A 25,412-nucleotide genomic window follows, 5' to 3' on the forward strand; every position below is an offset into this window, starting at 1 on the left:
TAATGGATTCAACTCCTGACTATGAATTGCAAGGAGTATACTACATAGCAGTGGCCAATGACACTGGCTTTCAGTGTTTCAAAGCATATCAAAGCAGTTTTAATTTTCTTTTTTTTTTTTTTTTAAAGCAGGGTCTTGCTTTGTGGCTTAGGCTGGAATGCAGTGGCATGATCATAGTTCACTGCAGCCTCAAACTTCTGGGCTCAAGCGATCCTCCTGCCTCAGCCTCCTGAGTAGCTAGGACTACAGGCATATGCCACCACACCCAGCTTTTTTTTTTTTTTTTTTTGTGGTAGAGACAGAGTGTTGCTATGTTGCCCAGGCTGGTCTTAAACTCCTGGCTCCCACCTCGGCCTCTCAAAGTATTGGGGATTACTGGCATGAGCCACTGTACCTGGTCCAGTTCTAATTTTGGAGTTAAAAAACACCCATATTGAGTCAAATGACTTCAGAGCCTGCCCACCTTCATGATTATTAAGATCACAAAGGGGGCTTTTGCTAGCTGCTCAAGAAATTAGTAAAGTGTAAATAGTTTGCTTTTAACTGTGCTGGAGGAAAAAGTACAAGATGTGCTCAGCAGATAAAGCTTTCAGTCTGCAGGTCAAGCAATCAGGCTCCACGGAACTAGGAGCAAAGCAATGCTCCTATAGTTATATGATAGCTTTTATATGAAGTTATTTATTAGAAATTTCCAAGGCACTTTAACAATACAAATTTTATTAAAAAAATAACATCAAAACTGTTCAGCAAATCTGTATTCAATGTAACCAAAATAAACACACAAGAAATTAAAAAAATATACATCTATATATATATGAGCAAGAAACAAGTGCATTTTTTGGTCCCAATATTTTTTTGAATATATTATCTTTATCCAGAGGAATTACATTAATGGCTAAGAAGGTATTATGTATTAGATGTATAGAAATGTAACTTTAAAACTTGTTTTAAGTTCTGTAAGAAGAGTTTTGCCAATTCTTTATGTCTTTGAAATCAGAATCCCTAAGCTAATGTTAATGATAGGCCCAAGACAGAGCATGTAATAATGTCTAATGGTCTGGACAAGTATGAAATTAAGAAGCTACCAATAAGTAGCTACACGAAATCTGTAGGCAATTCTAAGAAATGTCTTGGAGTTTGTAATAAGAACAAAACAAACACAAAGAGAAGAGTTCAAAAGTAGACATAAAATGGACATCAGCAAATTTCATGAATCTGGGACAAAGAAGTGATGGAAAAATAAAATAGAGTAAAATAAATTTAAGAACAATATAAAACCAAGCTACCAAAATAAAATTTAAAAAAATGTTTAAAAATGTGAATATCGGTCGGGTGCAGCGGCTCACACCTGTAATCCCAGCACTTTGGGAGGACGAGGCGGGCTGATCATGACGTCAGGAGATCGAGACCATCCTGGCTAACATGGTGAAACCCTGTCTCTACTAAAAAAAAAATTAAAAATTAGCCGGGCGTGGTGGCAGGCGCCTGTCATCCCAGGTACTTGGGAGACTGAGGCAGGAGAATGGCGTGAACCCAGGAGGCGGAGCTTGCAGTGAGCCAAGATCGCGCCACTGCACTCCAGCCTGGGTGACAGAGCAAGACTCTGTCTTAAAAAAAGAAAGAAAATAAAGTGAATATCAGTATTGCTGAAAATTCCTAGAATATTGGATAAAACTTTAAATGAAAACATGAATAACTGACTTTGGGAACTGTAATGGTACAAATTTTGTTTTTCCAAAAACAAGAAAAGTAACCTTGGTTCCCAATACAACCAGAATTTTGATATTCCTTGGACTGCATGCCTGCTAGAGGAAGATTAAAGAACAGCAGCCAAAATGGCTAAACGTCAGCCTGGATGTTGAAGCACTGATCTAAAAACAATATAAAACCAAGCTACCAAAATAAAACAAAATAAAATGTAAAAAATGTTTAAAAATGAGAATATTAGTATTGCTGAAAATTCCTAGAATACTGGATAAAACTTTAAATAACATGAACAACTGTGTCTTTGGGAACTGTAATCGTAGAAATTTTCTTTATCCAAGAACAAGAAAGTAACCTTGGTTCCCATACAATCAGAATTTTGATATTCCTTGGACTGCATGCCTGCTAGAGGAAAATTAAAGAGCAGCAGCCAAAATGGTTAAACGTCAACCTGGATGTTGAAGCACTGATCTCATGGACTTTTCTTGGTTAGAATCGACCCATAAGCTTAAGATCAAAAGCCAAAGCTCCCAATGGGAAGCTGTGCTCTATTTGGTGGGCCTTGAGGTCATCTCTGGCCAAATCAGTATCAGCCTTATGGGAGGTCAGTCAGGTAGGAAGGGACTCTCCCCAAGATCTGATTTCTGAAGGCCACAAACTAGAGGAGGTCTCACAGTCAAATAATTCACATTTCTTGGAAAGAAAGAACAGGTATCAGTTGTGTCCATCAAAAGGGGACACTGTCCAGGAGTACCCTGGATATTTTTTGAAACTTATGTGTTGCTTCTTCATTTGAAAAATATGAAAAATAGAACAGTAATGAACAAGGAATGAAGAAAAAATGGTTATCTGACCTAAACATGTAAGACTTATAAGAAATTAAGAAAGCAGACAAAACAGACAGAAAAAGATGAACAGTCATATTATCTGGAATGTAATATTCTGAAGGCAAGTCAAGTATAGCAGAGAAAAACAAAAGGCATTTTTGGAGAGAGCCAACTGGAGAAAAAAATATGTTAAAGATATGTTAACCTGACGCAAAGATAAGGTGGAATAACAATGTAGTGGCATCTGAAAGCTGAAAAGGGCTGAATAATGAGAGCTAGTGTCATAAACTTGGCTGTTTAACTGCCCTTTGTGTGAGAAAATACTTCAGAACTTTGAACTTAGGAACTTCCAACTTGTCTTGCACCAGGTTGCATGAACTCCATGGAGCAGGAATCTATTTCAATGAGCAGCTTTAAAAAAAAAAAAAAAAAAAAAAAAACTTTAATATTTTTCATTTATATTAATATTAATGATTCATTAAAAAATACAACAGTGCTAAAGTCCATCAAAGCAAAATGCACTGAAGGAAAATTAAACTTACCCAGTAGTGGGTTCAGAAGTTGAGGTACTTTTGGAAACTGAAATCAAAAGAGTTTTACATTTACAATAGCATATATGAAGAGTGAGACTATCAATTTAATACATGGGTCCATATGGTGTCCGATCAAAAGTACTGAAATAAATATCAGAAAATCAAAGAAACACAATTATATATACGTACCATTCTCTATTATAACTTGGCAAGTATGAGTTTTACGTTGACTTAAGTGTTTAGCCATACGATCTAAGCCAGAAGAATCAGCTAGGAAATCACATTTAAGGCACACTAGAGTAATGCCCCTATGAAAAAAAAGAAGACAGTAAGAAATATTCTTATCATTTATGAAAATCCATATGAGCTCAATAATTACTTTTCCATGTACTAACTTGATTTGCATTTTAGTCTCCACAACCGTCATTTTCCAATTTTGTTACATAAACTTGATATATTTAAAATAGTTCTCTAGAAAATGGCATCGCTGGCCAGCGCAGTGGCTCACGCCTGTAATCCCAGCACTTTGGGAGGCAGAGGTGGATGGATCACCTGAGGTCAGGAGTTCGAGACCAGCCTGACCAATATGGTGAAACCTCGTCTCTACTAAAAATACAAAAATTAGCCAGGCATCATGGCGTGAGTCTGTAGCCCCAGCTACTCTCAGCTACTCGGGAGGCTGAGACAGGAGAATTGCTTGAACCCAGGAGGCGGAGGTTGCAGTGAGCCAAGATTGTGCCACTGCACTCCAGCTGCGAGACTTTGTTAAAAAAAAAAAAAAGGAAAAGAAAATGGCATCGCCACATTCAAATTACGCTAACATTTAGTGCTTTATAAATTGTCACCTCTCAACTTGTTGCTGAAAGCTAGGCATCAAGAGACTCAAAGCCAAGTCTCCCTTAACAACTTAAGTAATGTGTGCAAGTTATTACTTACAAAGCAAGGATATAATATTCATTCACTGAAATATATAAATATTCATTTGCTGACAACCTTCTTCACCCACACTGTACTACTAGGTATTGTAGATATAACAGTAAACAAAAAAGGTACAGTCTGTGGATTCTGCAATCTAGTATCTTAGTCAAATGAGGATAAAATTAGAAAAGAAATGTGAAGGTTTTAAAATCCTGTAATTATCAGTTTATTAACAAAGCATACATATACTTTTGAAGTTCATCAGATACTTTAAACTTAAATATTTCACCTCTATAGGAAACCAGTGCATACCTTGGATTGACTTCTTTAGTTTTTTTTTTTTTTTTTTTTTTTTGAGACGGAGTCTGGCTCTGTTGTCCAGGCTGGAGTGCAGTGGCACAATCTTGGCTCACTGCAAGCTCCGCCTCCCGGGTTCATGCCATTCTCCTGCCTCAGCCTTCCAAGTAGCTGGGACTACAGGTGCCTGCCACCACGCCTGGCTAATTTTTTTGTATTTTTTAGTAGACAGGGTTTCACTGTGTTAGCCAGGATGGTCTCAATCTCCTGACCTCGTGATCCACCCGCCTCGGCCTCCCAAAGTGCTGGGATTATAGGCGTAAGCCACCGTGCCTGGCTACTTCTCTAGTTTTAACAACCTGTTGTGGATTTACACCTAGCCAGAACTCCTGCACATCAAAAATTATCTTCATAAAACTGGAATCATGTGCTTTCCCCATGAAATTTAGGGGGAAAGTCTCTTTTATGATGCCATTTCCCTAATACTGAGGCTCAAATTTGTAGTTATCTCTGACTTTCTTCTTACGTAAAACATTCAATATTTCAAACGTTTTATGATGTTAACGATTTATCGAGTACTTACTCTATGCCAGTCTGAGGGTTTTAGACATTATTGCCTGATCTAAATCTTATGGCAACCCAAAGAGATAGGTGCTATAATTATTACCTTTTTACAGAGGACAGAATTAGTTTCAGTAATCTACTGAGGCCAGGATCAGGTTGGAAATGGAGCCCTTTGATTCTGAAGCCCATGCTCTTAAATATGATGTGATACCACCCCACCACCTCAGCCCAGGGCATTATTAAGTAAGTCTTAACCACTACAATAGCCTTAACCAGCCTATGTGTCTCATGCAGCTGCAACTCATCCTGTATACTCCTCCAAAGTGATCTTCCTTCTGCACCCTTGATTCTACTCAAAACATCAATGGCTTCCCCAATGTCTTCCAAATGAAAATTAAGCCCAAACTCCCTAGCCTTGTTTTCAAGGATTCAACAATCTGCATCTAAGTTCAAAACTATCTCCCCAGACTGATCTTTTTTTATTTTTGGAATGGAGTCCCACTCTGTCACCCAGGCTGGAGTGCAGTGGCGCGATCTCGGCTCACTGTAACCTCCACCTCCCGGGTTCAAGTGATTCTCTTGCCTCAGCCTCTGAGTAGCTGCGATTACAGGCGCACACCACCATGCCCGGCTAATTTTTTTTGCATTTTTAGTAGAGATGGGGTTTTGCCATGTTGGCCAGGTTGGTCTTAAACTCCTGACCCTCAGGTGATCCACCCACCTCAGCCGCCCAAAGTGCTGGGATTACAGGCGTGAGTCACCGTGCCCGGCCAACTTTGATCTTAATATAATACTATGCTATATGAACTTTGTGCTTCATCCAAATTTTACTCCTAGTTATTCACTGTGATTCCGGAGAATGTGTATAGTTTCTGCATTTTCCTTTCTGAACTTTGATTCATGTTATTTCTTCCAACTAGAATGCCCTTGTGCCTCTTCTTGTAAGTAGAAACCTTTCTCCCCTTTGAAATCTGTATCTCTCACTGCACTTACTAGAAACCTCTTTGAATTACTGTAGTTATTTATGTTCACACCTTATATCCATACCCCTTTAATAAATTGTACATTCCTTGAAGGCTGGTACAAGCCTTCTTCATCACGGTCATCTGTATAGGACTTCCTACGCTGTGTTACACACGATAGGTACACAATAAATAGCTAAAGAATATTTCATTTTAACAAAATAGTAATTATGAAAAAATTGTTTATAGAAATACAAAATGCTATGTCCATACACAGATTTTTTTTTTTAAATTTTTTGAGACCGAGTCTCACTGTGGCCCACGCTGGGGTATAGTGGCGCAATCTTGGCTCACTGCAACCTCCGCCTTCCAGGTTCAAGCAATTCTCGTGCCTCAGCCTCCTGAGTAGCTGGGATGACAGGCATGCGCCACCACGCCCGGCGAATTTTTGTATTTTTAGTAGAGACGGGGTTTCACCATGTTGGCCAGGCTGGTCCTGAACTCCTGGCCTCAAGTGATCCACCCGCCTTGGTCTCCCAAAGTGCTGGGATTACAGGTGTGAGCCACTGCACCCGACCCATACACAGAATTTGACCAATTTTCTATTTAGATGTGAGATCCACTCAAGTTGAAAAAAAAGCACCTCAGATCTTTCAAATCATACAGTTAATTTAAAAACCAAGCATACAATTGAGCTTGACCATAATGTGGTAAAAATCAAATCGAAGTCTCATCTTTAGAATTAAATCTCTTTTCATTCTTATAAGCATTTTTCAGTAAAGGTAACACCTAATATATTTTACTCTTTTCTAATTCCTCGAATTCAATGCTTTAAAAATAGCATAATTTTTTTTTTTTTTTAGATGGAGTTTTGCTCTTTTGCACAGGCTGGAGTTAAGTGGTGCAATCTCGGCTCACTGTAACCTCTGCCCTCCGGGTTCAAGCGATTCTCCTGCCTCAGCCTCCCAAGTAGCTGGGATTACAGGTGCCTGCCACCATGCCTGGCTAATTTTGGTATTTTTAGTAGAGACAGGGTTTCGCCATGTTGGCCAGGCTGATCTCGAACTCCTGACCTCAGGTGATCCACCCGCCTCAGCCTCCCAAAGTGCTAGGATTACAGGTGTGAACCACTGCACTTGGCCTAACATGAGTATGTTTTAAAAATACAATAAAAATTTCCTCTATGAGCTGTTGGTCCAACATTATCCACATAATTCATTTTCAACATATACATTAACTTATTCAACAAATATTTACCAAGTGCCTACTATGTGCCAGGTACTATGTGCCTGGCAAACATCTGTCAACATGAGCAAAATAATTAACAAAGGAAGATGGAGTCAAAAGATAACAAAATAATGTAAAAAAACAGATGTTTAGTTGATTCTGAGCTAAATGTGTGTGGTGTAACCAATGGTAATTATCAATGCCTTTAGAAATATTCATCAATTTTTTTCTGTATAGTAAACAACTTATATACTTTAATTCTAAAAACATTAACAATTATGAAGGCTATATATTGATTTCAAGTATTATGGTATTTTCATAAACTTACTTCTATTCAGGTATGGTTGGAGAACCTTATTTTTGTTATTTTACAAACACAAATGCATGAAGGTTTCATCTTAATGCTTGGCACTACAGAGTTTAGTCAGAGATGATAGGCTATCCCTCCAACTTTGGTCCAAGGACATAATAAACAGAACTCTATCATTTCCAAAGCAGGCACTCCAACATCAAGTTTTAAAAAGTTACTGCAATATTTCAATTGAAAGAAAAAAAAAAGATCAATGATTACCTGAGAGTTCCTGAATGCTTCTTGAAAATACAAAACCGTTTACCTGGATGGTTGCTATGAGAGCTGGAGAAACACGAGACAAACAAGATTTTATTAATTTTATTATACAACGCCATATTAATTTTCTGACATTTCAAGCCAATGCTTAATTTCTTAGTTTTGAATAAAAGATCATGATCTAAATAATAAAATTCTGTTGGTTAAAGCTATAATCTGAATTTCTGTGTCACCCCAAAATTCATATGTTAAAATCTTAACCCCCAAAGTGATGGTATTAAGAGGTGGGGCCTTTGGGAGGTGATTAGGTCATGAGGGCAGAGCCCTTATGAGATTAGTGCACTTATAAAAGAGATCCTAGAGAGCCAGTGTGCCCCTTCCACCATGTGAGGACGCAGTGAGAAGGTGCTGTCTATGAGGAATGGGCCCTCACCCAGACACCGAATCTGCCGGCACCTTGATCGTGGACTTTCCAGCCTCCAGAACTGTGAGAGATAAATTTCTGTTGTTTATAAGCTACCCAGTCTATGGTATTTTGTTATAGCAGCCTGAATGGACGAAGACAGTCATCTCTGTTTAATTCAAGAATTTTAACTTACATTCCACTTTACCTGTATATTTTCTAATGACATATTTCCCTGAGAATTTTCTTAGATGATCAGTACCTCACCATTACTAAAAACAATGCTTGAGTTAAAAATGCAGTGTCAAATTCAAGTTTTTTAACTATTAAGAGATCAATTTAAAAGATATTTGATAATGTATTTTGCCATGATAGAAATTGTTATAATAATTATTATTTTTTGTTTCAGACAGTCTTGCTCTGTCACCCAGGCTGGAGAATAATAATTATTTATTACATTTTAATCTTAATATGTTTGGGGAGGGGGATAATCTGAATGATCCTGGAAGTAAACACTACTTGAGATAAAGGCCATTGCTTAATTCAATAAACATGAAACATTTAAAGAGTCCTTTGCAATTACCAGGAGAACTTTCAAAGAGAGCAAATTAAGGAAAGCAGAGCTCATGAATTAAAACAATGCTTCTCCTACACACAGATCAGAAAACCACTAATCAAGCTTCACAGCCAATGGTAATAGCTTTTATGCCTCCCTTTAAAATGATAAGGAAAGCCTTCCTGTGTTAGACAACCAGGCAAGATTAGCCAGGATTAGCCTAGCACAGTATTACTCAAAGTGTGGTCCATGGACCAGCATCATCAGCATCACCTAGAAGCTTGTTAGAAACACAAAGTTTCAGGCCTTACTGCAAACATAGTGAACTAATCTCTGGCAGTGGGGCCCAGAAATCTGTTTTCCCAAGTTTTCCAGCTGATTCTTATGCAAGCTAGTTTGAGAAGCACTAGCCCTATCTTGCACTGACAGACCCAACACAGCAGGTCAACAGTTACCCTCAGACACAAGGTAACCATCACCAGCTTACTATATATGCATGGGAAAATAAAGATTCTGGCTAGCTGTAATTCCAAGAAAATATCCTCAGAATAGGCACCATGGTGAATACAAAGAAAGAGCTTCTTTCTCAAAGAGGTAATAGAGACACATGTGAGGCAGAAGAGCAGAATGTTACGGAACTCAAAGAAAGGAATGATTCTTGTGACTGGCTGTGCTGATCAGATACTTCACAGAGGGTGAAATGAGAGGAAGGAGAGGGGCATTCCAGAGAATAATCAAGAATAAGAAAAAACTACTTTAGATACTGAATATGAAGAGCCTATACATTGGGGAAGATAGATCAATTTTGAGGGCCTGTCTTCTCACAAGAGTTGGCATAGCCTGGGAATAAAGGTACTCAACCTCTGAGAAAATGAAGCCTCTGAACATACAGAACTCAAACCTATGACAAAAGTCCACACCGAGTAGGAGTGAGGGTGCACCATTCAGAGGAAGGTACCTGAAGCAATGAGGGAAACAGTGTACCCTTGAAGTAGGGGAAAAGCAAAGGGACCTACGAGGCCCTTAGAAGAGTAGAAGTGGAAGCTTTCAGTTCTAGATGAGGTTAATGATGAGTAAGAGCTCAATGTGTGTGATGACAGTGCAGAGGCTCACCAGAAATTAGGAAAATGTTATGAAGGTAACTTTAGGTCAATTGGGAATGTCTGGGGATAGAATGGGGCTGAAGGTTCTACAAGACAGTTGGTGAGCCTATGGAAAATGGGAGAGGGGAGGACGGAATGACACATGGGTTTAAGTAATGCCAAAAATATTTTCCAATTTAATCCTCTATAAATTAGTGGCAGAATTAAAGCCTCACTAGGGCAGCCAAGTGTTTAGCACAGAATAAGAGAACAATATTAATCACAGCAGTGTACTGGGGGAAGGGTTGGCTAGGGTCTGCTTTAGAGAAACTGGGGTATAGGTGCAGAACCACTGTAGTAGTGGAAGAGGCAGACTGGTAAATTGCAAAAGGTGGACTCTCCGGAAGCTAGGATGTATAGTGGCAGATCAAGAGAACTCCATGGGCTTCAGAAACTTGGGATAGTAAATTATTTCTAGCTGGTGCTTCATGTTTATGCAAATGATGCCCTGAAACAGACTGAGCTTAAAGGGTATTGAAGTAAAAGTGGTTTGAATCCTAGTTAGAAACAAACAGTTGGGTCTCAGGGAAACTCGGCTTTGAAATCAGAGGATTTACAGTTGAAAGGTAAAAGATAAAACTTTAAGAATGGTTAAGGTACCAAGAAAGGGATTATAACGGGACAAGAACAGTTGAAGGGAGAAAAGATAATTATATAGAGGAGGAGTAGCCAAAAGGAAAGAAGAAAAATGGTGGTAACAGTTTAACAGACAGAAGTTGAGAAGAGTTCCAAAAGTAAGTGATCAAAAATGTCAAATACTCTGAAGAAGTCATAGAGGAGTAAGAATGAAAAATAATGAGTACATCCAGTAGTTACGATATGACTGATAACCTTTAAAGGAGAAGCTTTAGCTGTATGTAGGTGGCGTTGGGGGGTGGGGGGGTGACACTCAAATCACAAAGAGTCAAAAAATGTCAAACAGGCTAGTAAAGAATACTCTTTATAAATGTTGATGGTAAATGGAGGAACAAGAAAACATGCAAAGTAAAGGCAGATATTCCTCATCCTAAAAACAAGCCTGAAAATATCTACAGACACAATGAATGTGGTAGAGAGAAAGAGATGAACTGAAGGTCCAAAATAATGAAATAAGGGTGTGGAGGAAATGCAAGAGATGACGAACAGGGTTAACTTAAAAAAAGTGGGACATGTCTGTTTTTTGAGATTAATGTCTGAAGGAAAAAAAACCTTGAGACAGGAAAAAGTTAATCTTGAGAAAAACGAAAAGTATGACCTCTGAGTAATTATTAGGCAAGGTTAACAACTGAGGGACTAGAATAAAATCTGACAGATGTTGTAGATAAAAACAAAGTGGTATTTTTGGCCGGGCGTGGTGGCTCACGCCTGTAATCCCAGAACTTTGGGAGGCCGAGGCGGGCGGATCATGAGGTCAGGAGATCGAGACCATCCTGGCTAACATGGTGAAACCCCCGTCTCTACTACAGATACAAAAAAAATAAAAATAAAAATTAGCCGGGCGTGGTGGCGTGTGCCTGTAGTCCCAGCTGCTGGGGAGGCTGAGGCAGCAGAATGGCATGAACCCGGGAGGTGGAGCTTGCAGTGAGCCGAGATCATGCCACTGCACTCCAGCCTGGGTGACAGAGCAAGACTCCATCTCAAAACAAAACGAAACAAAAACAAAGCGGTATTTTTAAAAGGGCAGGACCAAATTAAAGATCATGAATTCAGAGCTGATTGAATCAAGCATGGTGTGGTAGTCTAGAACTGAGCATAGGGATACATCAAAAAGGATAAAAGATGCAAAGATAGCAAGACTAAGCATGCCTGAAGATATAAAGGATTTTAGGACAGAAACAAAGCAGCATTCAAAACAGAAGACCTTGAGGGCATGGTTGGCTACAAAATTGAATTGATACTACTGGACTAGAAAAAGGGGTCAAGACTCTGAAAGTCATGGGGTAATGAGAATTCAAAATAAGTATTGTCTACAATGAGGTAAAATGGGATGGTGTTAAGAAAGGGGATACAACAAAGCAGAAAGGGATGTAAAGTGCTAGCACTAAAGAAATAAAGGTATCATAAGGTCAGGCTGACCACCAAAGGGAAAAAAACCCCTGCAAGCCAGGTGCTGAAGCCATCAAAAAATGTGGGTGAATCCTTCAAAGTGGTAGCTGATTATGAGCAGAAAATAATATAGAGGTCTTGTTATAATCTGCAAGAAAACAACTTTTATTGGTTATACCTATTTCTTTTTTAAAAAATAGAAATGAGGTCTTGCTATGTTGCCCAGGCTGGTCTTGAACTCCTAGGCTCAAGCAATCCTCCCTCCTTAGCCTCTTAAAGTGTTGGGATTACAGGCATGAGCCATTGTGCCTGGCTAGTTGTATCTTATTTCTAACTGAAAATAAATGGAACTATCTTAATTAGAATAATGAACTTATATCTGGAAACTTTTTGGTTATTTAAAATAAAATCCAATCTGAAGGAATAAAGCAAGCCCCTGTGAATGAGGTTCAAATGAAAGTAAGGGGGGCTCTGAAGTCTTTCCCTTGTGTAGAGTAGATCATAGGTGCTCAAATTAAGTTGAATCAATGCATGAAAAGGAATTCTAACGGTAGCATCATGACTGGAATATTCCTACAGTCTCTTATGTTTCATTGAATGAATGCAAAGATGGATGATCATAAAGACAAATGGACAGACAGATGCGGGAGACAGAGACAGGATAATGTTCTTAGCATCATTAAAAAGCCTGGAGCCTCTCAAAGTGATCGCTGTGAAGAGGATAACACTCAGGAAATTACATATACAGGGGTCCCTGTATCCATGGGGGATTGGTTCTAGGACCTCCTGCAGGTATCCAAATCTGCAGAGACTCAAGTCTCTGATATAAAATGGCATAGTACTTGCACATAAACTATACATATCCTGCTGTATACTTTAAATCATCTCTAGATTTGTGAACCTATGATACCTAATACAACGTAACTGCTATTACATAGTTTTATACTGTATTGTTTAGAGAATAATGGGAAAAAGGTTTGCACATGTTCAGTACAGACGTTAATTTTTTAAAAACACTTTTATCTACAGTTGGTTGAATCCACAGATGTGGAATGCAAGAGCTGATCATATTTATTTGATAAATATATTGAAAACACTTAACATTTTATGTTAAAAAATAACCACTTTTTGAAAGACATAAAATAAAAAAAAGTCCCATAGAAAAAACAAATTTCCCTAACAAACTCATTTTAATTTCATTAGTCTAATTGTTCTCAGAGTTTTTGTCCCAGTAATTTTATGAGTTACTATGCTGGAAAATAGTACAAGGAACATCTTAGAAGTTCCCTATTGCTAGACCCTTTTAGTTCCTTGATGAGACAAACTTGCTTTCAATAGGATAACTCTGTTTTCAAAAAACAAATGACCCAAATGGAAATTCTGATTGGCAGTTTACATGTTTAACTTACCTCATCATATGATTTACAAAGGCTTTGTTACAGTTAGTATTGTACTTGCAAAAACTGCAGCGGATGTATATAGAAAAGTGGCTTGCAAAATCTTTTATTTTGGAATGACATTCAATGCACTTGTGAATTCCCCGACGACACCTTATGGAGACGGAAAAAAAAGATAAAAAGTGATTATAAAACAAAAATAACAGGGGAAAATCTTATTAACATTTTATTAACTGAAGCCAAAATGTTTAAATTGGTATCTTTAAGTAGACTCATAATTTCAAAATTTGCTTTGAAACAAGCTAGAGTAAGTGTAAAAAATTTAACACCAGTTAACATTTCCCTGGAATAAAAGGGATCAAATAAACCAATTAATCTATCATAAGATAAAAGCACAAAATATAAGTTTAGTGTAAAAGATGAAAATTAGAGAATAAACACAATGACTCAAGTTCTGCTCAGCAGTTGTAAAAAGTACCTTTTTCTCATTTGCTTGGTCTTTATGCCAGATAAGTGATTATCATGTAAATGTGTAAGAGGGTTTTATGATATGATAAATTATATACATAAGATTAAATTTGTATTGTATATCAGGAATAAAAGATATTACCTTATGTTCTTCAAAACAAGGCTCATTTTATTTTTTCTGTTGCGCTGTCGCTTTTGCTTGTAAGAGGGTTTTGCTTTGCACTTAGCTATACGTCGCCTTGGCTTACTTGTATTAGCTTTACTTGCAGTGGATGTAGTTGCATGAGGCTTACTTGTAGCTATACGTCGCCTTGGCTTACTTGTATTAGCTTTACTTGCAGTGGATGTAGTTGCATGAGGCTTACTTGTCTTAGATCTACTGGCATTAGATTTTCTAGGATTTTTAGCAGTTGTATTTTGAGATGTCGGAGGTGTGACCTGAAGAAAAGAAGTGCCTGGAGCACAACCGAAAGATGCAGTTGGTAATTTTGACTGGAGAGGTCCAAGTGAAGCTCGAATAGTAACCTATAAAAACAAAGCCAATACATATTTTTAGAAAAGTAACCATCGCATTAGTATTAAAAATATCATTGTAAGCCGTAAATATCACATTTACGGTAAACTGGCAAGGGTCCCAAAACATTTCCAATGGGGCAAAAAATAGTCTTGATGAATGCTGCTAGAAAAACTGATATCCATGTGCAAAAGAATGAATTTGAACCCTTACCTCATATTATATACAAAAATTATCTCAAAATGTATTAAAGACCAAATTCTAAAAGGTAAAACTATAAAACTCTTAGAAGAAAATACAGTAGTAAATTCTTGTGAGCATGAGTTAGGCAACGGTTTCTTATATATGACACCAAAAGCACAAGCAACCAAAGAGAAAATAGATGAATAGGCATTTCTTCAAAGAAGATATACAAACGGCCAATAAGCACACAAAGAGATGGTCCACGTCATTAGTCACCAGGGAAATGCAAATGAAATCCCAAATGAGATGTCCCTTCACCAACCAGAATGGCTATAATAAACAGACAATAACAAGTATTGGCTAGGACGTAGAGAAATGAGAACCCTCATACATTGCTGGTGGGAATGCGCAACAGTGTAGTTACAATGAAAAACAGTTTGGCAGGCCGGGTGTGGTGGCTTAGGCCTGTACTCCCTGAACTTTGGGAGGCCGAGGTGGGCGGATCACTTGAGGTAAGGAGTTTGAGACCAGCCTGGCCAACATGGTGAAACTCCATTTCTTTTAAAAATACAAAAAATTAGCCAGGCATGGTGGCAGGTACCTGTAATCCCAGCTACTCGGGAGGCTGAGGCAGGAAAATTGCTTGAACCCAGGAGGCGGAGGTTGCAGTGTGCCAAGATCGCACCACTGCACTCCAGCCTGGGCAACACGGCAAGACTCCGTCTCAAAAACAAAACAAAACAAAAGAACAAAAAAAGAAAAACAGTTTGGCAGTTTCTCAAAATACTAAAGGTAAGAGTTACCATTTGACTCAGCCATTCTACTCAGAGGTATATACCCATGAGAAATGAAAACATACGTTCACACAAAAACCTGTACATGAATTTTTACAGCACCATTATAGCCAAAAAGAGGAAACAACCCATATGCCCACCAATAGATGAAAGGATAAAATGTAGAATATCTATACAGTGGAGTATTACTCAGCCACAAAAAAGAATGAAGTACTGAAACATGGTACATCAATGAACCTACAAAACATTATGCTAAGCGAAAGAAACCAGTCCCTAAAGATGACATATTGTATGACTCAATTTATATGAAACGTCCAGAATAGGAAAATCCATAGACACTAAAAGCAGACTAAAGTTTGCACAGGTCTAGTGGAGGGGAAATAGTGAATGCTAAAGGGTATGAGGTTTCTTTTGAGGGTGATAAAAATGTTTTAAAATTTATTGTAGTGATGTTTGCCCAAATCTGAATATACTAAAAACCACTGAACTGTGTACACTGTAAATGGGTGAATTGTGTGATATATGAATTATATCTCAATAACACTGTTACCAAAAAACCACTGCAATACAAAAAGTTAAAATCATTATTTTGAAAATGGCAAGTATAAACTACAATCAGATAAGCCTTCTACTTATTCTAAATGGTCATACTGATTAAATGAAATTTATCTTGATATTTACTTACTGTTGTAATATTAGTTTTATATTGATAACAGTTGTATGTTAACAGATATTAACGAATAATTAGGAGTAAAAATTAGATAAATATCAAAAGAGCACATTCCATAGCTATTTTATGCTTTGATAGAATTAAAAAGGGCTGGGTGTGGTGGCTCATGCCTGTAATCCCAGCACTTTGGGAGGCCAAGGTGGGTGGACTGCCTGAGCTCAGGAGTTTGAGACCAGCCTGGGCAACTCATCTCTACCAAAAATGCAATAAAATTAGCTGGGCATGGTGACATCCGCCTGTGGTCCCAGCTACTTGGGAGGCTGAGGTGGGGGGATCGCTTGAGCCTCGGAGGCAGAGGTTGCAGTGAGCTAAGATGGCACCACTACACTCCAACCTGGGTGACAGAGTGAGACCCCCGTCTCAAAAACAAACAAACAAAAAAACCCAACTAACTAAAAGGCTTTCACAAATAGAGAGGTCAAAATGTAATATAGAGGCCTGAAATAATAACTCTGGAAAGGTCTGCATTACCCTCTGGTAACTATAAAACAGATTTTCAGTAAATGTGACCTCTTCCTGGGGGATCAGGGGTCATGATTTCTGCTTCCAAGGTTATGGTGGAGCTTATATCAATTCATCACACAGCATGGTGGTTATAATAATGCTCAGAATTTCCTTAATGGTAACATATAAAATTTATCATTTACTATTTGGAAAAAGAAAATGTTTGTATCTATTGGTTAATAATAGAAAAGTCATCCACTAACATTTTCTTTAATCATTTGATTACACTCCCCCCATGTACTTGAAGAACAGCTTCTATGAAGTCCTATGAAATATATGTGGTATAGAAAAACGACTGAAGCAGAACTTGTTAGCTTGCAAAAAGAAAATACATGTTTTGAAAGCACTAGAGTAGAAGTCAAAAGACCTGAGTTTAAGAATCTTAGTACCACCTCTTCCTAGCTACATGACCTTGAGTAAGGAATTTAGCCTCTCTGAGCCTCTTCATTTCTAATATGGGGATAATACTTGCCTTGTCTATATCACTGGATCACCACATAGGTTAAATAATAAAATGTATGGAAAGGCACACCGAACACTTAATTCTAAAGTGCTATAAGACATATAGTATCATTATCAATATTATCATTACTATTGGTATCTTATTAATAAGGGAAGATGTGAGAGAGAATTGTACTGCCTACATTAATATTCTGCATGTCTAATACCCACATGGAACAAATGGATTGCAGGGAAGGATGCCAGATGGTTTATCTTACGCTAGATATTCAGATAATTGTTTTATATTATTTTTGTTAATTTAAATAGCAGACATACTCGCATTCAAAAGCATGTACTCAAAGTGAAATACAAATGTTTAGGGATTATCTCACCTTGGATTATCTATCTCTTTACTGGAGAAAATATTCAAGAGCTAACTTTATGTAAAGAAGTCAGAGGGCCAGGCGTGGTGGCTCATGCCTGTAACCCCACACTCTGGGAGGCCGAGGCGGGCAGATCACTTGAGGCTAGGAGTTTGAGACCAGCCTGGCCATGTTGGCGAAACCCAGTCTCTATTAAAAATACAAACAATTAGCTGGACATCATGCTGCATGCTTGTAATCCCAACTACTTGGGAGACTGAGGCACGAGAATCACTTGAACCCGGGAGGCGGAGGCTGCAGTAAGCTGAGATCGCGCCACTGCACTCCAGCCCGAGGGATAGAGTGAGACTCTGTCTCAAAAAAAAAAAAAAAAAAAAAAAAAAGTCAGCGAAAACATATGTATATAAGGCAAACAAGGAGAAAGAAATTTGTAGTCTGATGTGTGCTTGCTCATGAAAAACAGCAATGCTATGCTATCCAGGAGCAAAACTTGCTTCTCTGAGAGTAGATTAGTAATACTAACTTCAACAAACCTATGGCATTCAAGGCACTGTGACAGAAGCTGGGGACACAAAGATAAATTAAATATAATTCCTGATCTTAAATATCTTATAGTCTAGCAACTGAAAAAGACATACACACTGACAACTGGAATAGCTCAAAAACAGCCTACAGAACATTGAAACGACCTGCCAACTTAGTCTACAATCTAGTTGCACTAGATCCAACAAACCACGTCAATCAACTAAAAAAAACAATGGTTAGAAGTTTTTCTTTACAAGCATAAGAATGATAAAACCTAAAATTAAAGTCTTAATAACAACCAGAGGTCAATTTTAATATTATATTCAATAGATAAAACCAGGCAGTAGTTTGTTTCTATTATCATACAAAATGTTAAAAATACAGCATATTTAAAACTCACTTTTGGGATGCATGGGATATTTTGATACAAGCATACAATACATAATGATCAAATCAGGGTAACGGGTATCCATCACCTCAAGTATCATTTATTTGTGTTAGGGACATTCCAATTCCACTCTTTTAGTTATTTTGAAATACACAATAAATTATTGTTAATATAGTTGCCCTAGTGAGCTTTCTAACACTAGATCTTATTCCTTCTATCCATAATAAAAAAAAATAAAAAATTAATAGAATGTGCAAAAAACCACCAAAAACTCCCTCACAAACTCACTTTTGCTCCAGGAGGCAATCCTTCTAGTTCTTTAGGCTTTATAAATGTACGATGCTGCGCCTTATGTTCAGCTTTCTCCTTCCTGGTCAAAAATTGTAGTCTGCATTTTGGGCAACGATGAACTCCTTTTTTCTGTTTACAGAAAATATTAGATATAATAACTTCCACCACCACAAATCCTAGGAGCTGAAATTGCTCTTAATTCTAAAATCTAAATAAATTTACAACCAGAATTTTACCATCTCCCACCACAGACAATTCAAAGTGATCTATTATTTAAAAGTACTCCTTGTGTTAGTATTTGAGTTTCAAAAGCATTAGTTACCATATAAGGATCAAACATAAAAAGTATATAATTAGATTTTAATTGGAAAAGTTCTATACTGATTGTAGAGGCATAAATACGAATGGATCCCAATCTATTGTTTGAGAAACCCTTGACTAAATCCCTCCTCAAACCTAGTCCCATTATTATTTTACCAATGGGAAATGGGACCCAAGAGAAATTTGCACTTGCCCATAGCTGGTTAGTGTTCTTTCTACTATACAATCGCCATCTTTATGCATATGTTCTCATTAATTAAAATATATTTTATATTTATTATAAATTTAGAACAACATACAAATACAAAAGAAAGCTTTCTTTAAAGATGTATCTCCACCAGCTCATCATTTGCATATAAAACACAAACAATCTTTTAGGAAAACCAAACGAGGTAACATGTATGAAAGTATCTAATAGTTATTGGTGCATAAAAAGCATTTGCTAAATAAAAGCTCTTTACAAAGTTCAAAGCAATATATAAAGATAAGGTGTTTGCATTACTATTTTAGTTTGATCTTCAGACTATTTTAGAAGTGTGGTGTACTGGATCATACCATAGGTACAGTAAACACAAACAGATTTACCTGTAGGTGCTCAAGAGAGAAGGGGAAAGAAGAAAATCTCAGCTAAGTAATAAACAGCAAATTAAGATGATGGATAGAATGTTCCCGCAGAGTACAGTTCCCACAATTTTTTTCTCTACTTATACCTATACCTCATTCAGTTTCATGGCTTTAAATAGCATCCACCCACCGCCTACTTGACATCTCTTGATGCCTAATAGGTATTTCAAATCAACATGGACAAAAAGTTGAACTCTAGATTCCCTCTCATTCATCCTGAGTGGGGAAGGGCACAAAATCTGTTCCTTCCCTACTCTTCCCAATATCTCAGTATATGGGATCTAAATTCTTGCAGCTGCTCAGGACAAAAAACACTTGGTCACTCTTAACTCTTCTCTTTCTCTTACATCCCACATTCAACAAATTAATAAAACCTGTCAGTGATACCTTAAAACAAAAAACATTTATAATCTTTCAATTTCTCATCACCTCCAATCACTGCTACTATACTTGTCTGAGCCACTTACGCGGACTCTTGCAAGAGCCTATCTTCTCCCTATTTCCATCCTTTCTCCTAGTCTGTTCTTCCCATAGCTGTCAGAGTGATCTTAAAATGTTACAGATCTTTCACATGGTTAAACCCTCCAAATGGCTTTCCGTAACACTCCAGAATTCTGACTCTGGCTTACAAGTCCTCAAATGATCTGGCTTACATTCTCTTGCTACAATTTCATCTCCTACTACTTTTCCTCTCACTTGTTTACTGTGCTCCAGCCACACTGGTCTCCTTGCTCTTCCTTGAATATCCTAGGTATATGTTCACTTCACTGCCTACCTATTGTTCCCTCTACCTGGAACATTCTCTCCCAGATGAGTAAGCCACATGACTTACTCTCTTATTCCCTTTGGAGAAGCCCTCTTTGACCACACCATTTAAAAAACAGAAACCACTCCTTCACCTGAGCCCTGGCACTCTCTATCTACCTATATTTTCTTCCCATGGTACTTACCATCAGCTGGCATACATATACATTCAGACACCACACACACACACACACACACACACACACACCCCCTTCTCTACCATGATGCATTATTTCAGTGAGTACAAACCTTGCTTTGCTTACTTCTGTATCCCCAGTACCTAAAACAGTCCTTGGCATATATTAGGCACTCAAATATTTCTTAAATAAAGAAATAAAGTGAGGCAAGAGACTGACAGAGTACAAATGAGCAGCAGGCACAATTTAACTAGTTCAAAGTGTCTGCCATTTCATTCAGTGAGTATTTATTTGTCCAGAGCCCCAAGATGGGAGACATTAATCTACTATTCCCTTAGTTGGACTCAAGTCCTGGATATCCCTCTTATGTATGTATGCTTGCATTGTGCTAATGATCACAGATGATACTTTTTTTTGTTTTTTGAGATACAGTTTTGCTTTTGTTGCCCAGGCTGGAGTGCAATGGCGCAACCTCGGCTCACTGCAACCTCCGTCTCCTGGGTTCAAGCAGTTCTCCTGCCTCAGCCTCCCAACTAGCTGGGATTACAGGCACCTGCCACCACACCTGGCTAATTTTGTATTTTTAGAGATGGGGCCGGGCTGGTCTCGAACTCCTGACCTCCAGTGATCCACCCTCCTCGGTCTCCCAAAGAGCTGGGATTACAGGCGTGAGCCACTGTGCCCAACTAATACATTTTTAAAATAATGTTTAACCAAAGAAACAGTAACTTGTTCCAAGGGTAGAGAAAAAGTTAAGTGTTGAACTTCTTGACATGCATACTATATGGTTTTTGGGTTATATGAGGAATTTTTTTTTCTTTTGAGACGGAGTCTTGCTCTGTCTCCCAGGCTGGAGTGGCATGATCTTGGCTCACTGCAACCTCTGCCTCCCGGGTTCATGTGATTCTCCCCCGTCAGCCTACGAGTAGCTGGGATTACAGGCATGCACCACCACACCCAGCTAATTTTTTTTATTTTTAGTAGAGACAGGGTTTCACCATGTTGGCCAGGCTAGTCTCAAACTCCTGGCCTCAGGTGATCCGCCTGCCTTGGCCTCCCAAAGTGCTGGGGTTACAGGCATGAGCCACTGCACCTGGCCAATTTGAGGGATTTTCAAGGGTAACTATCTGTAATTTCTGCCTTTAGACCTAATGTCAATGTGGAATATGAGTCTGCGGTGGAAGCTTGGGCTATAAATCAATTTTGGGCTCCGCCATTTATTAGGGAATGTGACACTGGGCAAATTACTTTCTATAAAGCTTTGTTTCCTCATCTATAAAATGAAAACAATCATATACCTGCCTCCTAGGGTGGCTGTGAAGATTAAACAAGATAATGCATGTAAAAGCACCAGTGGCTGTCAAATGGTAAGTGATTATTATATGTTAACTGCTTATTGTTGTTATTAAAGAGCTAATGAGGATATTTAACACATGTGGAGTCTTTCGTCCTTTGTTAAAAAATGTATAAACTGCATTGCTAACTCCAAAATCACTCAAGACATAATAATATATTATTTTTAGGGAAAAGTTGCAATCAAAGTTTTCAAAAAGAATAAAATAAACCATAGAGTCAATAATTCTTATTACACAAAATTGCACTAATGCCATCTAAATTGTAAGCTTATAATATTGGTCAGCTCAGGTTTTTGAGTCTTTTGTGAATAATTATGCAAACTGCAAATACCTTCAGAGAAGTCTGATGATCCTTCTTATCAATAGAATCTTACCTCTTCACTGCTGACTGTTTACTCTTCAGGTACTCCAAACTTAACAAAAAAATTCAGCACCTGAAATGGACTGAATGCCTGTGTCCCCTCCGCCCCCCAATTCATATGGCGAAATCCTAATTTTCAATGTAATAGTATTGGGAGGTGAAGCCTTTGGAAACTAATTAGATTATGATGGTGGAGCTGTCATAAATGGGATTAGTGTCCTTATAAAAGGGACCCTAGAGAGCCCTCTCCACCCCTTCCCCCATGTGAAGACACAGTGAGAATATGGCCATCTATGAACAAGGAAGCAGGTCCTCACCAGACACTGAACCACTGGTGCCCTGATCTTGGACTTTACAGCCTCTATAACAGAGAGAAATAAGTGCTTGTTGTTTAAGCTTCCCAGTCAATGGTATAATAGCATGTTATAGTAGCTCAAACAGACTAAGACAGCACCTGTGGCACCTTGGTGGTCCCTCAGACTACTCCCAGATGTGATGATTCAGCAGAAGGATCGATAGGACTTAGTGTTATACTCACAGCTATGTTTTATTACAGTGTAAGGGTACAGAGCAGGATTAATAAAGGAAAACGGTGTACTGGATAGCTTCTAGAGGATTACCAGGCGCCAACTTCTAAGAGCTCTATTCCAATGGAGTCACATAGGACACACTTAATCCCTCAGCAATGAACTGCAGCAACATGTATAAAATCCCTCAGCAATGAACTGCAGCAACACGTATAAAGTGTTGCTTGATGGGAAAGCTCTCTTGAGTCTAAGAGCTTAGGTTTTTTATGGAGGTAAGCCACCAAATTTTCAGACGACTCCTCCCACTGCAAGAAAAGCAGGTGGTCACCATAACCGTATTTTTTTGTGCGAATTTTCTTGACTAACTGGTACAACATGGCTCAAGGTTCCAGGCATGTAAACCACTCTCATCAGTTAATAACATAGAGAACATTTTAGAAGCTCAATTTCCAAGATTTAGTCAAGGGCCAGTTATACAAGCAGGCACTTCTGAAATTGTGCAATATTTGAGCAACTCAGACCTGTTGGGTAACTCTTTCCAATACATACAGCAAGTTAAGGCATACAACTTAGGATATGAAGAATGACTACAGATCAGATAAACCACTTATAAGACACAGCTCACAAAGTGGGTTCATTATGTCTTTCTTACCTTTCTAAGCATGTTATCACTCCCTTCAAATCTACATCTATATCACTCTGGAGCTTAGTAAAGCACAGGGGAAAGAATTATGTTAAAAAACCCATAATTAGACAGTCAGAGATACTGCTTTATGTTCCACTCTTCTTTTCAAAATTGAAGGCCAAAAAATGAAATACAGACCACCAAGAATAGTGTTTCCCAAACTCTATACCTCAAGAAATGTTAATAGGTATTGTGCAAATAAAGGGCTCAAAGGTTAAAAATGTTTGAGGACTATTACACACTATGTCCCTTGCTTAGAGATTTACAGTATTAGCATATTAAAAGCTCTGAAAAGTCTTGTTGTTAAAAATAAACAAAAAACACCTCTATGAATTTCGTAAATCCAGCCATTCACTAAATTTCTTTTACCAGGAACAAGTTAAGAGGGGAACACTTATTAACATCTGAGTGAACACTGTTGGTGGAAACCCTAGAAAGATTTTGCCAAAGGTTTTTAAGGGTGAGATGGCCTACCAGGATAAAAGAAAAAAAAAAAAAGAAAAAAAAAAAGACACTGATACCATCCAAGTCATAACACAGGTAATCTGAATGTGTTTGGAAATTCTATTTTTATGACTTTTTTTTCCAATTAACAACTATAAGTTGATTTCATGATCATCCAATGACTACATTCAAGGGCGACGTTAGTGCCAGTACTGAATGAACTTGCCGAGACAATGCAATCAATACTACGAAAATGTAATGAGCTGATCAGTGAGGAGGCAAAACTTGATTACATGACCAGACTTAGTAAATCCGTTGACTTCTGATTTTGGCAAAGGCACTATTGCTGTTTCAAACACTCAAGAATAGGCGCCCACTGTTTCATCAAAGTTTTCAGCCCACAGGATGCTCGAATTGAGGAAAAGAATCAGTAAGCATAAAATCAGAATTCAAGGGAAAGATGCAAGCATCAATACTGGTATCCCAGAAATTATATAGCAGAACTGGCAAAAGTCACAAAGTAAGTAAGTTATAACCTAAATATAGTTCTCTAGTATAGTTCACATATCTGGTCATAAGTGTTCTTGCTGTTTCCTTTGTTACTGGCTGCTACAAAAGTCAATTCTGGGTCACTGATGACAACCACATGTCTCATAATAAAAAGTGGGCTAGAAAGTAGAAATAAGATTTCAAGAGAAAGAGGAAAATACAAGGTTATGAGTCCTTAATCTTATGTTCCTCCATTCAAACTTATTCTTTTTCCTGCTCTTGATAAGCACCTTCAAAGTCATTCCCAGTCCCACCACCCTTAGGTCCTGAAATATCTAACCTAAATATTTCATGAATCTTCTGTTTTTTCCTCCATTTTGGGGTTCCTATTTCTAGCTATCTTTCAGAACTTTGACTATTTATGATTCTCAGTGTCACCAGAAAGCAAGCAAGGAAAATAAGTGAAAGTTTCACAAGTTATTCAGCATAAATTATAAATTAATTGTGTCATTCAGAACAACTTTGCTTTCTGTCCAGAACAAATCTAACCAATGTTCTACGTTATAGATAGATATAGATGTAGCTATAGATCTATACATATAGATCTACATCTTTTCACTAAGACAACATGAACAAATAAGAACTGCTTAATCTCACCTGATGCTTCATGTAATGATTCATGTAGGGGGTTGCCATTTTACTAACTTTGAGGCAAAATGGACATAGCAAGTTCTTAGTGTTTTCATGGGCTGCTCTAAAATGAGCTTCTACATCAGAAAATGTTGATGATCTAAACTGGCAAACCTAGAAATATAAAGAAGGCTTAGTTTAACTTGATATTTTATAACTTCTTGCAATTACAATCAAAGTAGCAATAACGGGTCATCTGTTTGGAAGAACATGTACTACTAGTCCAGCTCTGCTGCCTATACAACCAAGAATCATATTACTGCAAGTAATAAAGATAATCTTTGAAAGATATCTTTCAAAGTTTAGGCATATATTCCAAAACACAGTAAGACTCTCTTCTTCTTTTCAAATCTACCACCCCCTATCTTGATGTGAATTTTCAACCTCTGCCAAATCTTGTTCTAAAAAGTTTTTCCTGCTATATAAAACAGAGTATTCTCTTCTTTAGATTTTAAATAGCATCCATGCTATGCCAGTGTCAATTTATCTTCATCTCACTTCCTCGTTACTGGAAGCCACTTCAAATTCTGGAACACTGATCCCAAAGCATTTAATTTGGTTTTCTATAACTAAGAGATTTTCCTATTTCTCTAGCATATCTATAATTTTCCCTATATGATAACCCACATAT

General features: G+C 37.8%; 1 protein-coding gene across 4 annotated transcripts in view; it reads right to left on the bottom strand.

The window, feature by feature from the left end:
• Nucleotides 1-700: 700 nt before the first annotated feature.
• Nucleotides 701-25,412, bottom strand: part of ZNF280C (zinc finger protein 280C) — a 66,005-nt gene continuing 41,293 nt past the window's right edge. For 2 of the 4 annotated variants that reach the window (XM_034949766.3, XM_008972357.4), the window contains exons 12-19: nucleotides 24,749-24,895; nucleotides 18,342-18,473; nucleotides 13,734-14,116; nucleotides 13,136-13,276; nucleotides 7,604-7,666; nucleotides 3,254-3,372; nucleotides 3,074-3,110; nucleotides 701-2,942 (exon numbers count right to left, since the gene is read on the bottom strand). In XM_034949766.3, the coding sequence (XP_034805657.1) occupies nucleotides 2,927-2,942; nucleotides 3,074-3,110; nucleotides 3,254-3,372; nucleotides 7,604-7,666; nucleotides 13,136-13,276; nucleotides 13,734-14,116; nucleotides 18,342-18,473; nucleotides 24,749-24,895 (1,038 nt within the window). In that variant the 3' untranslated portion in view covers nucleotides 701-2,926. Of the gene's footprint in view, nucleotides 2,943-3,073; nucleotides 3,111-3,253; nucleotides 3,373-7,603; nucleotides 7,667-8,033; nucleotides 8,086-13,135; nucleotides 13,277-13,733; nucleotides 14,117-18,341; nucleotides 18,474-24,748; nucleotides 24,896-25,412 lie in introns of those variants that run through there. The other 2 variants (XM_063601926.1, XR_008622797.2) reach the window with 2 other exon arrangements.

This window comes from Pan paniscus, chromosome X (assembly GCF_029289425.2).
Source record: "Pan paniscus chromosome X, NHGRI_mPanPan1-v2.0_pri, whole genome shotgun sequence".
NCBI lineage: Eukaryota > Metazoa > Chordata > Mammalia > Primates > Hominidae > Pan > Pan paniscus.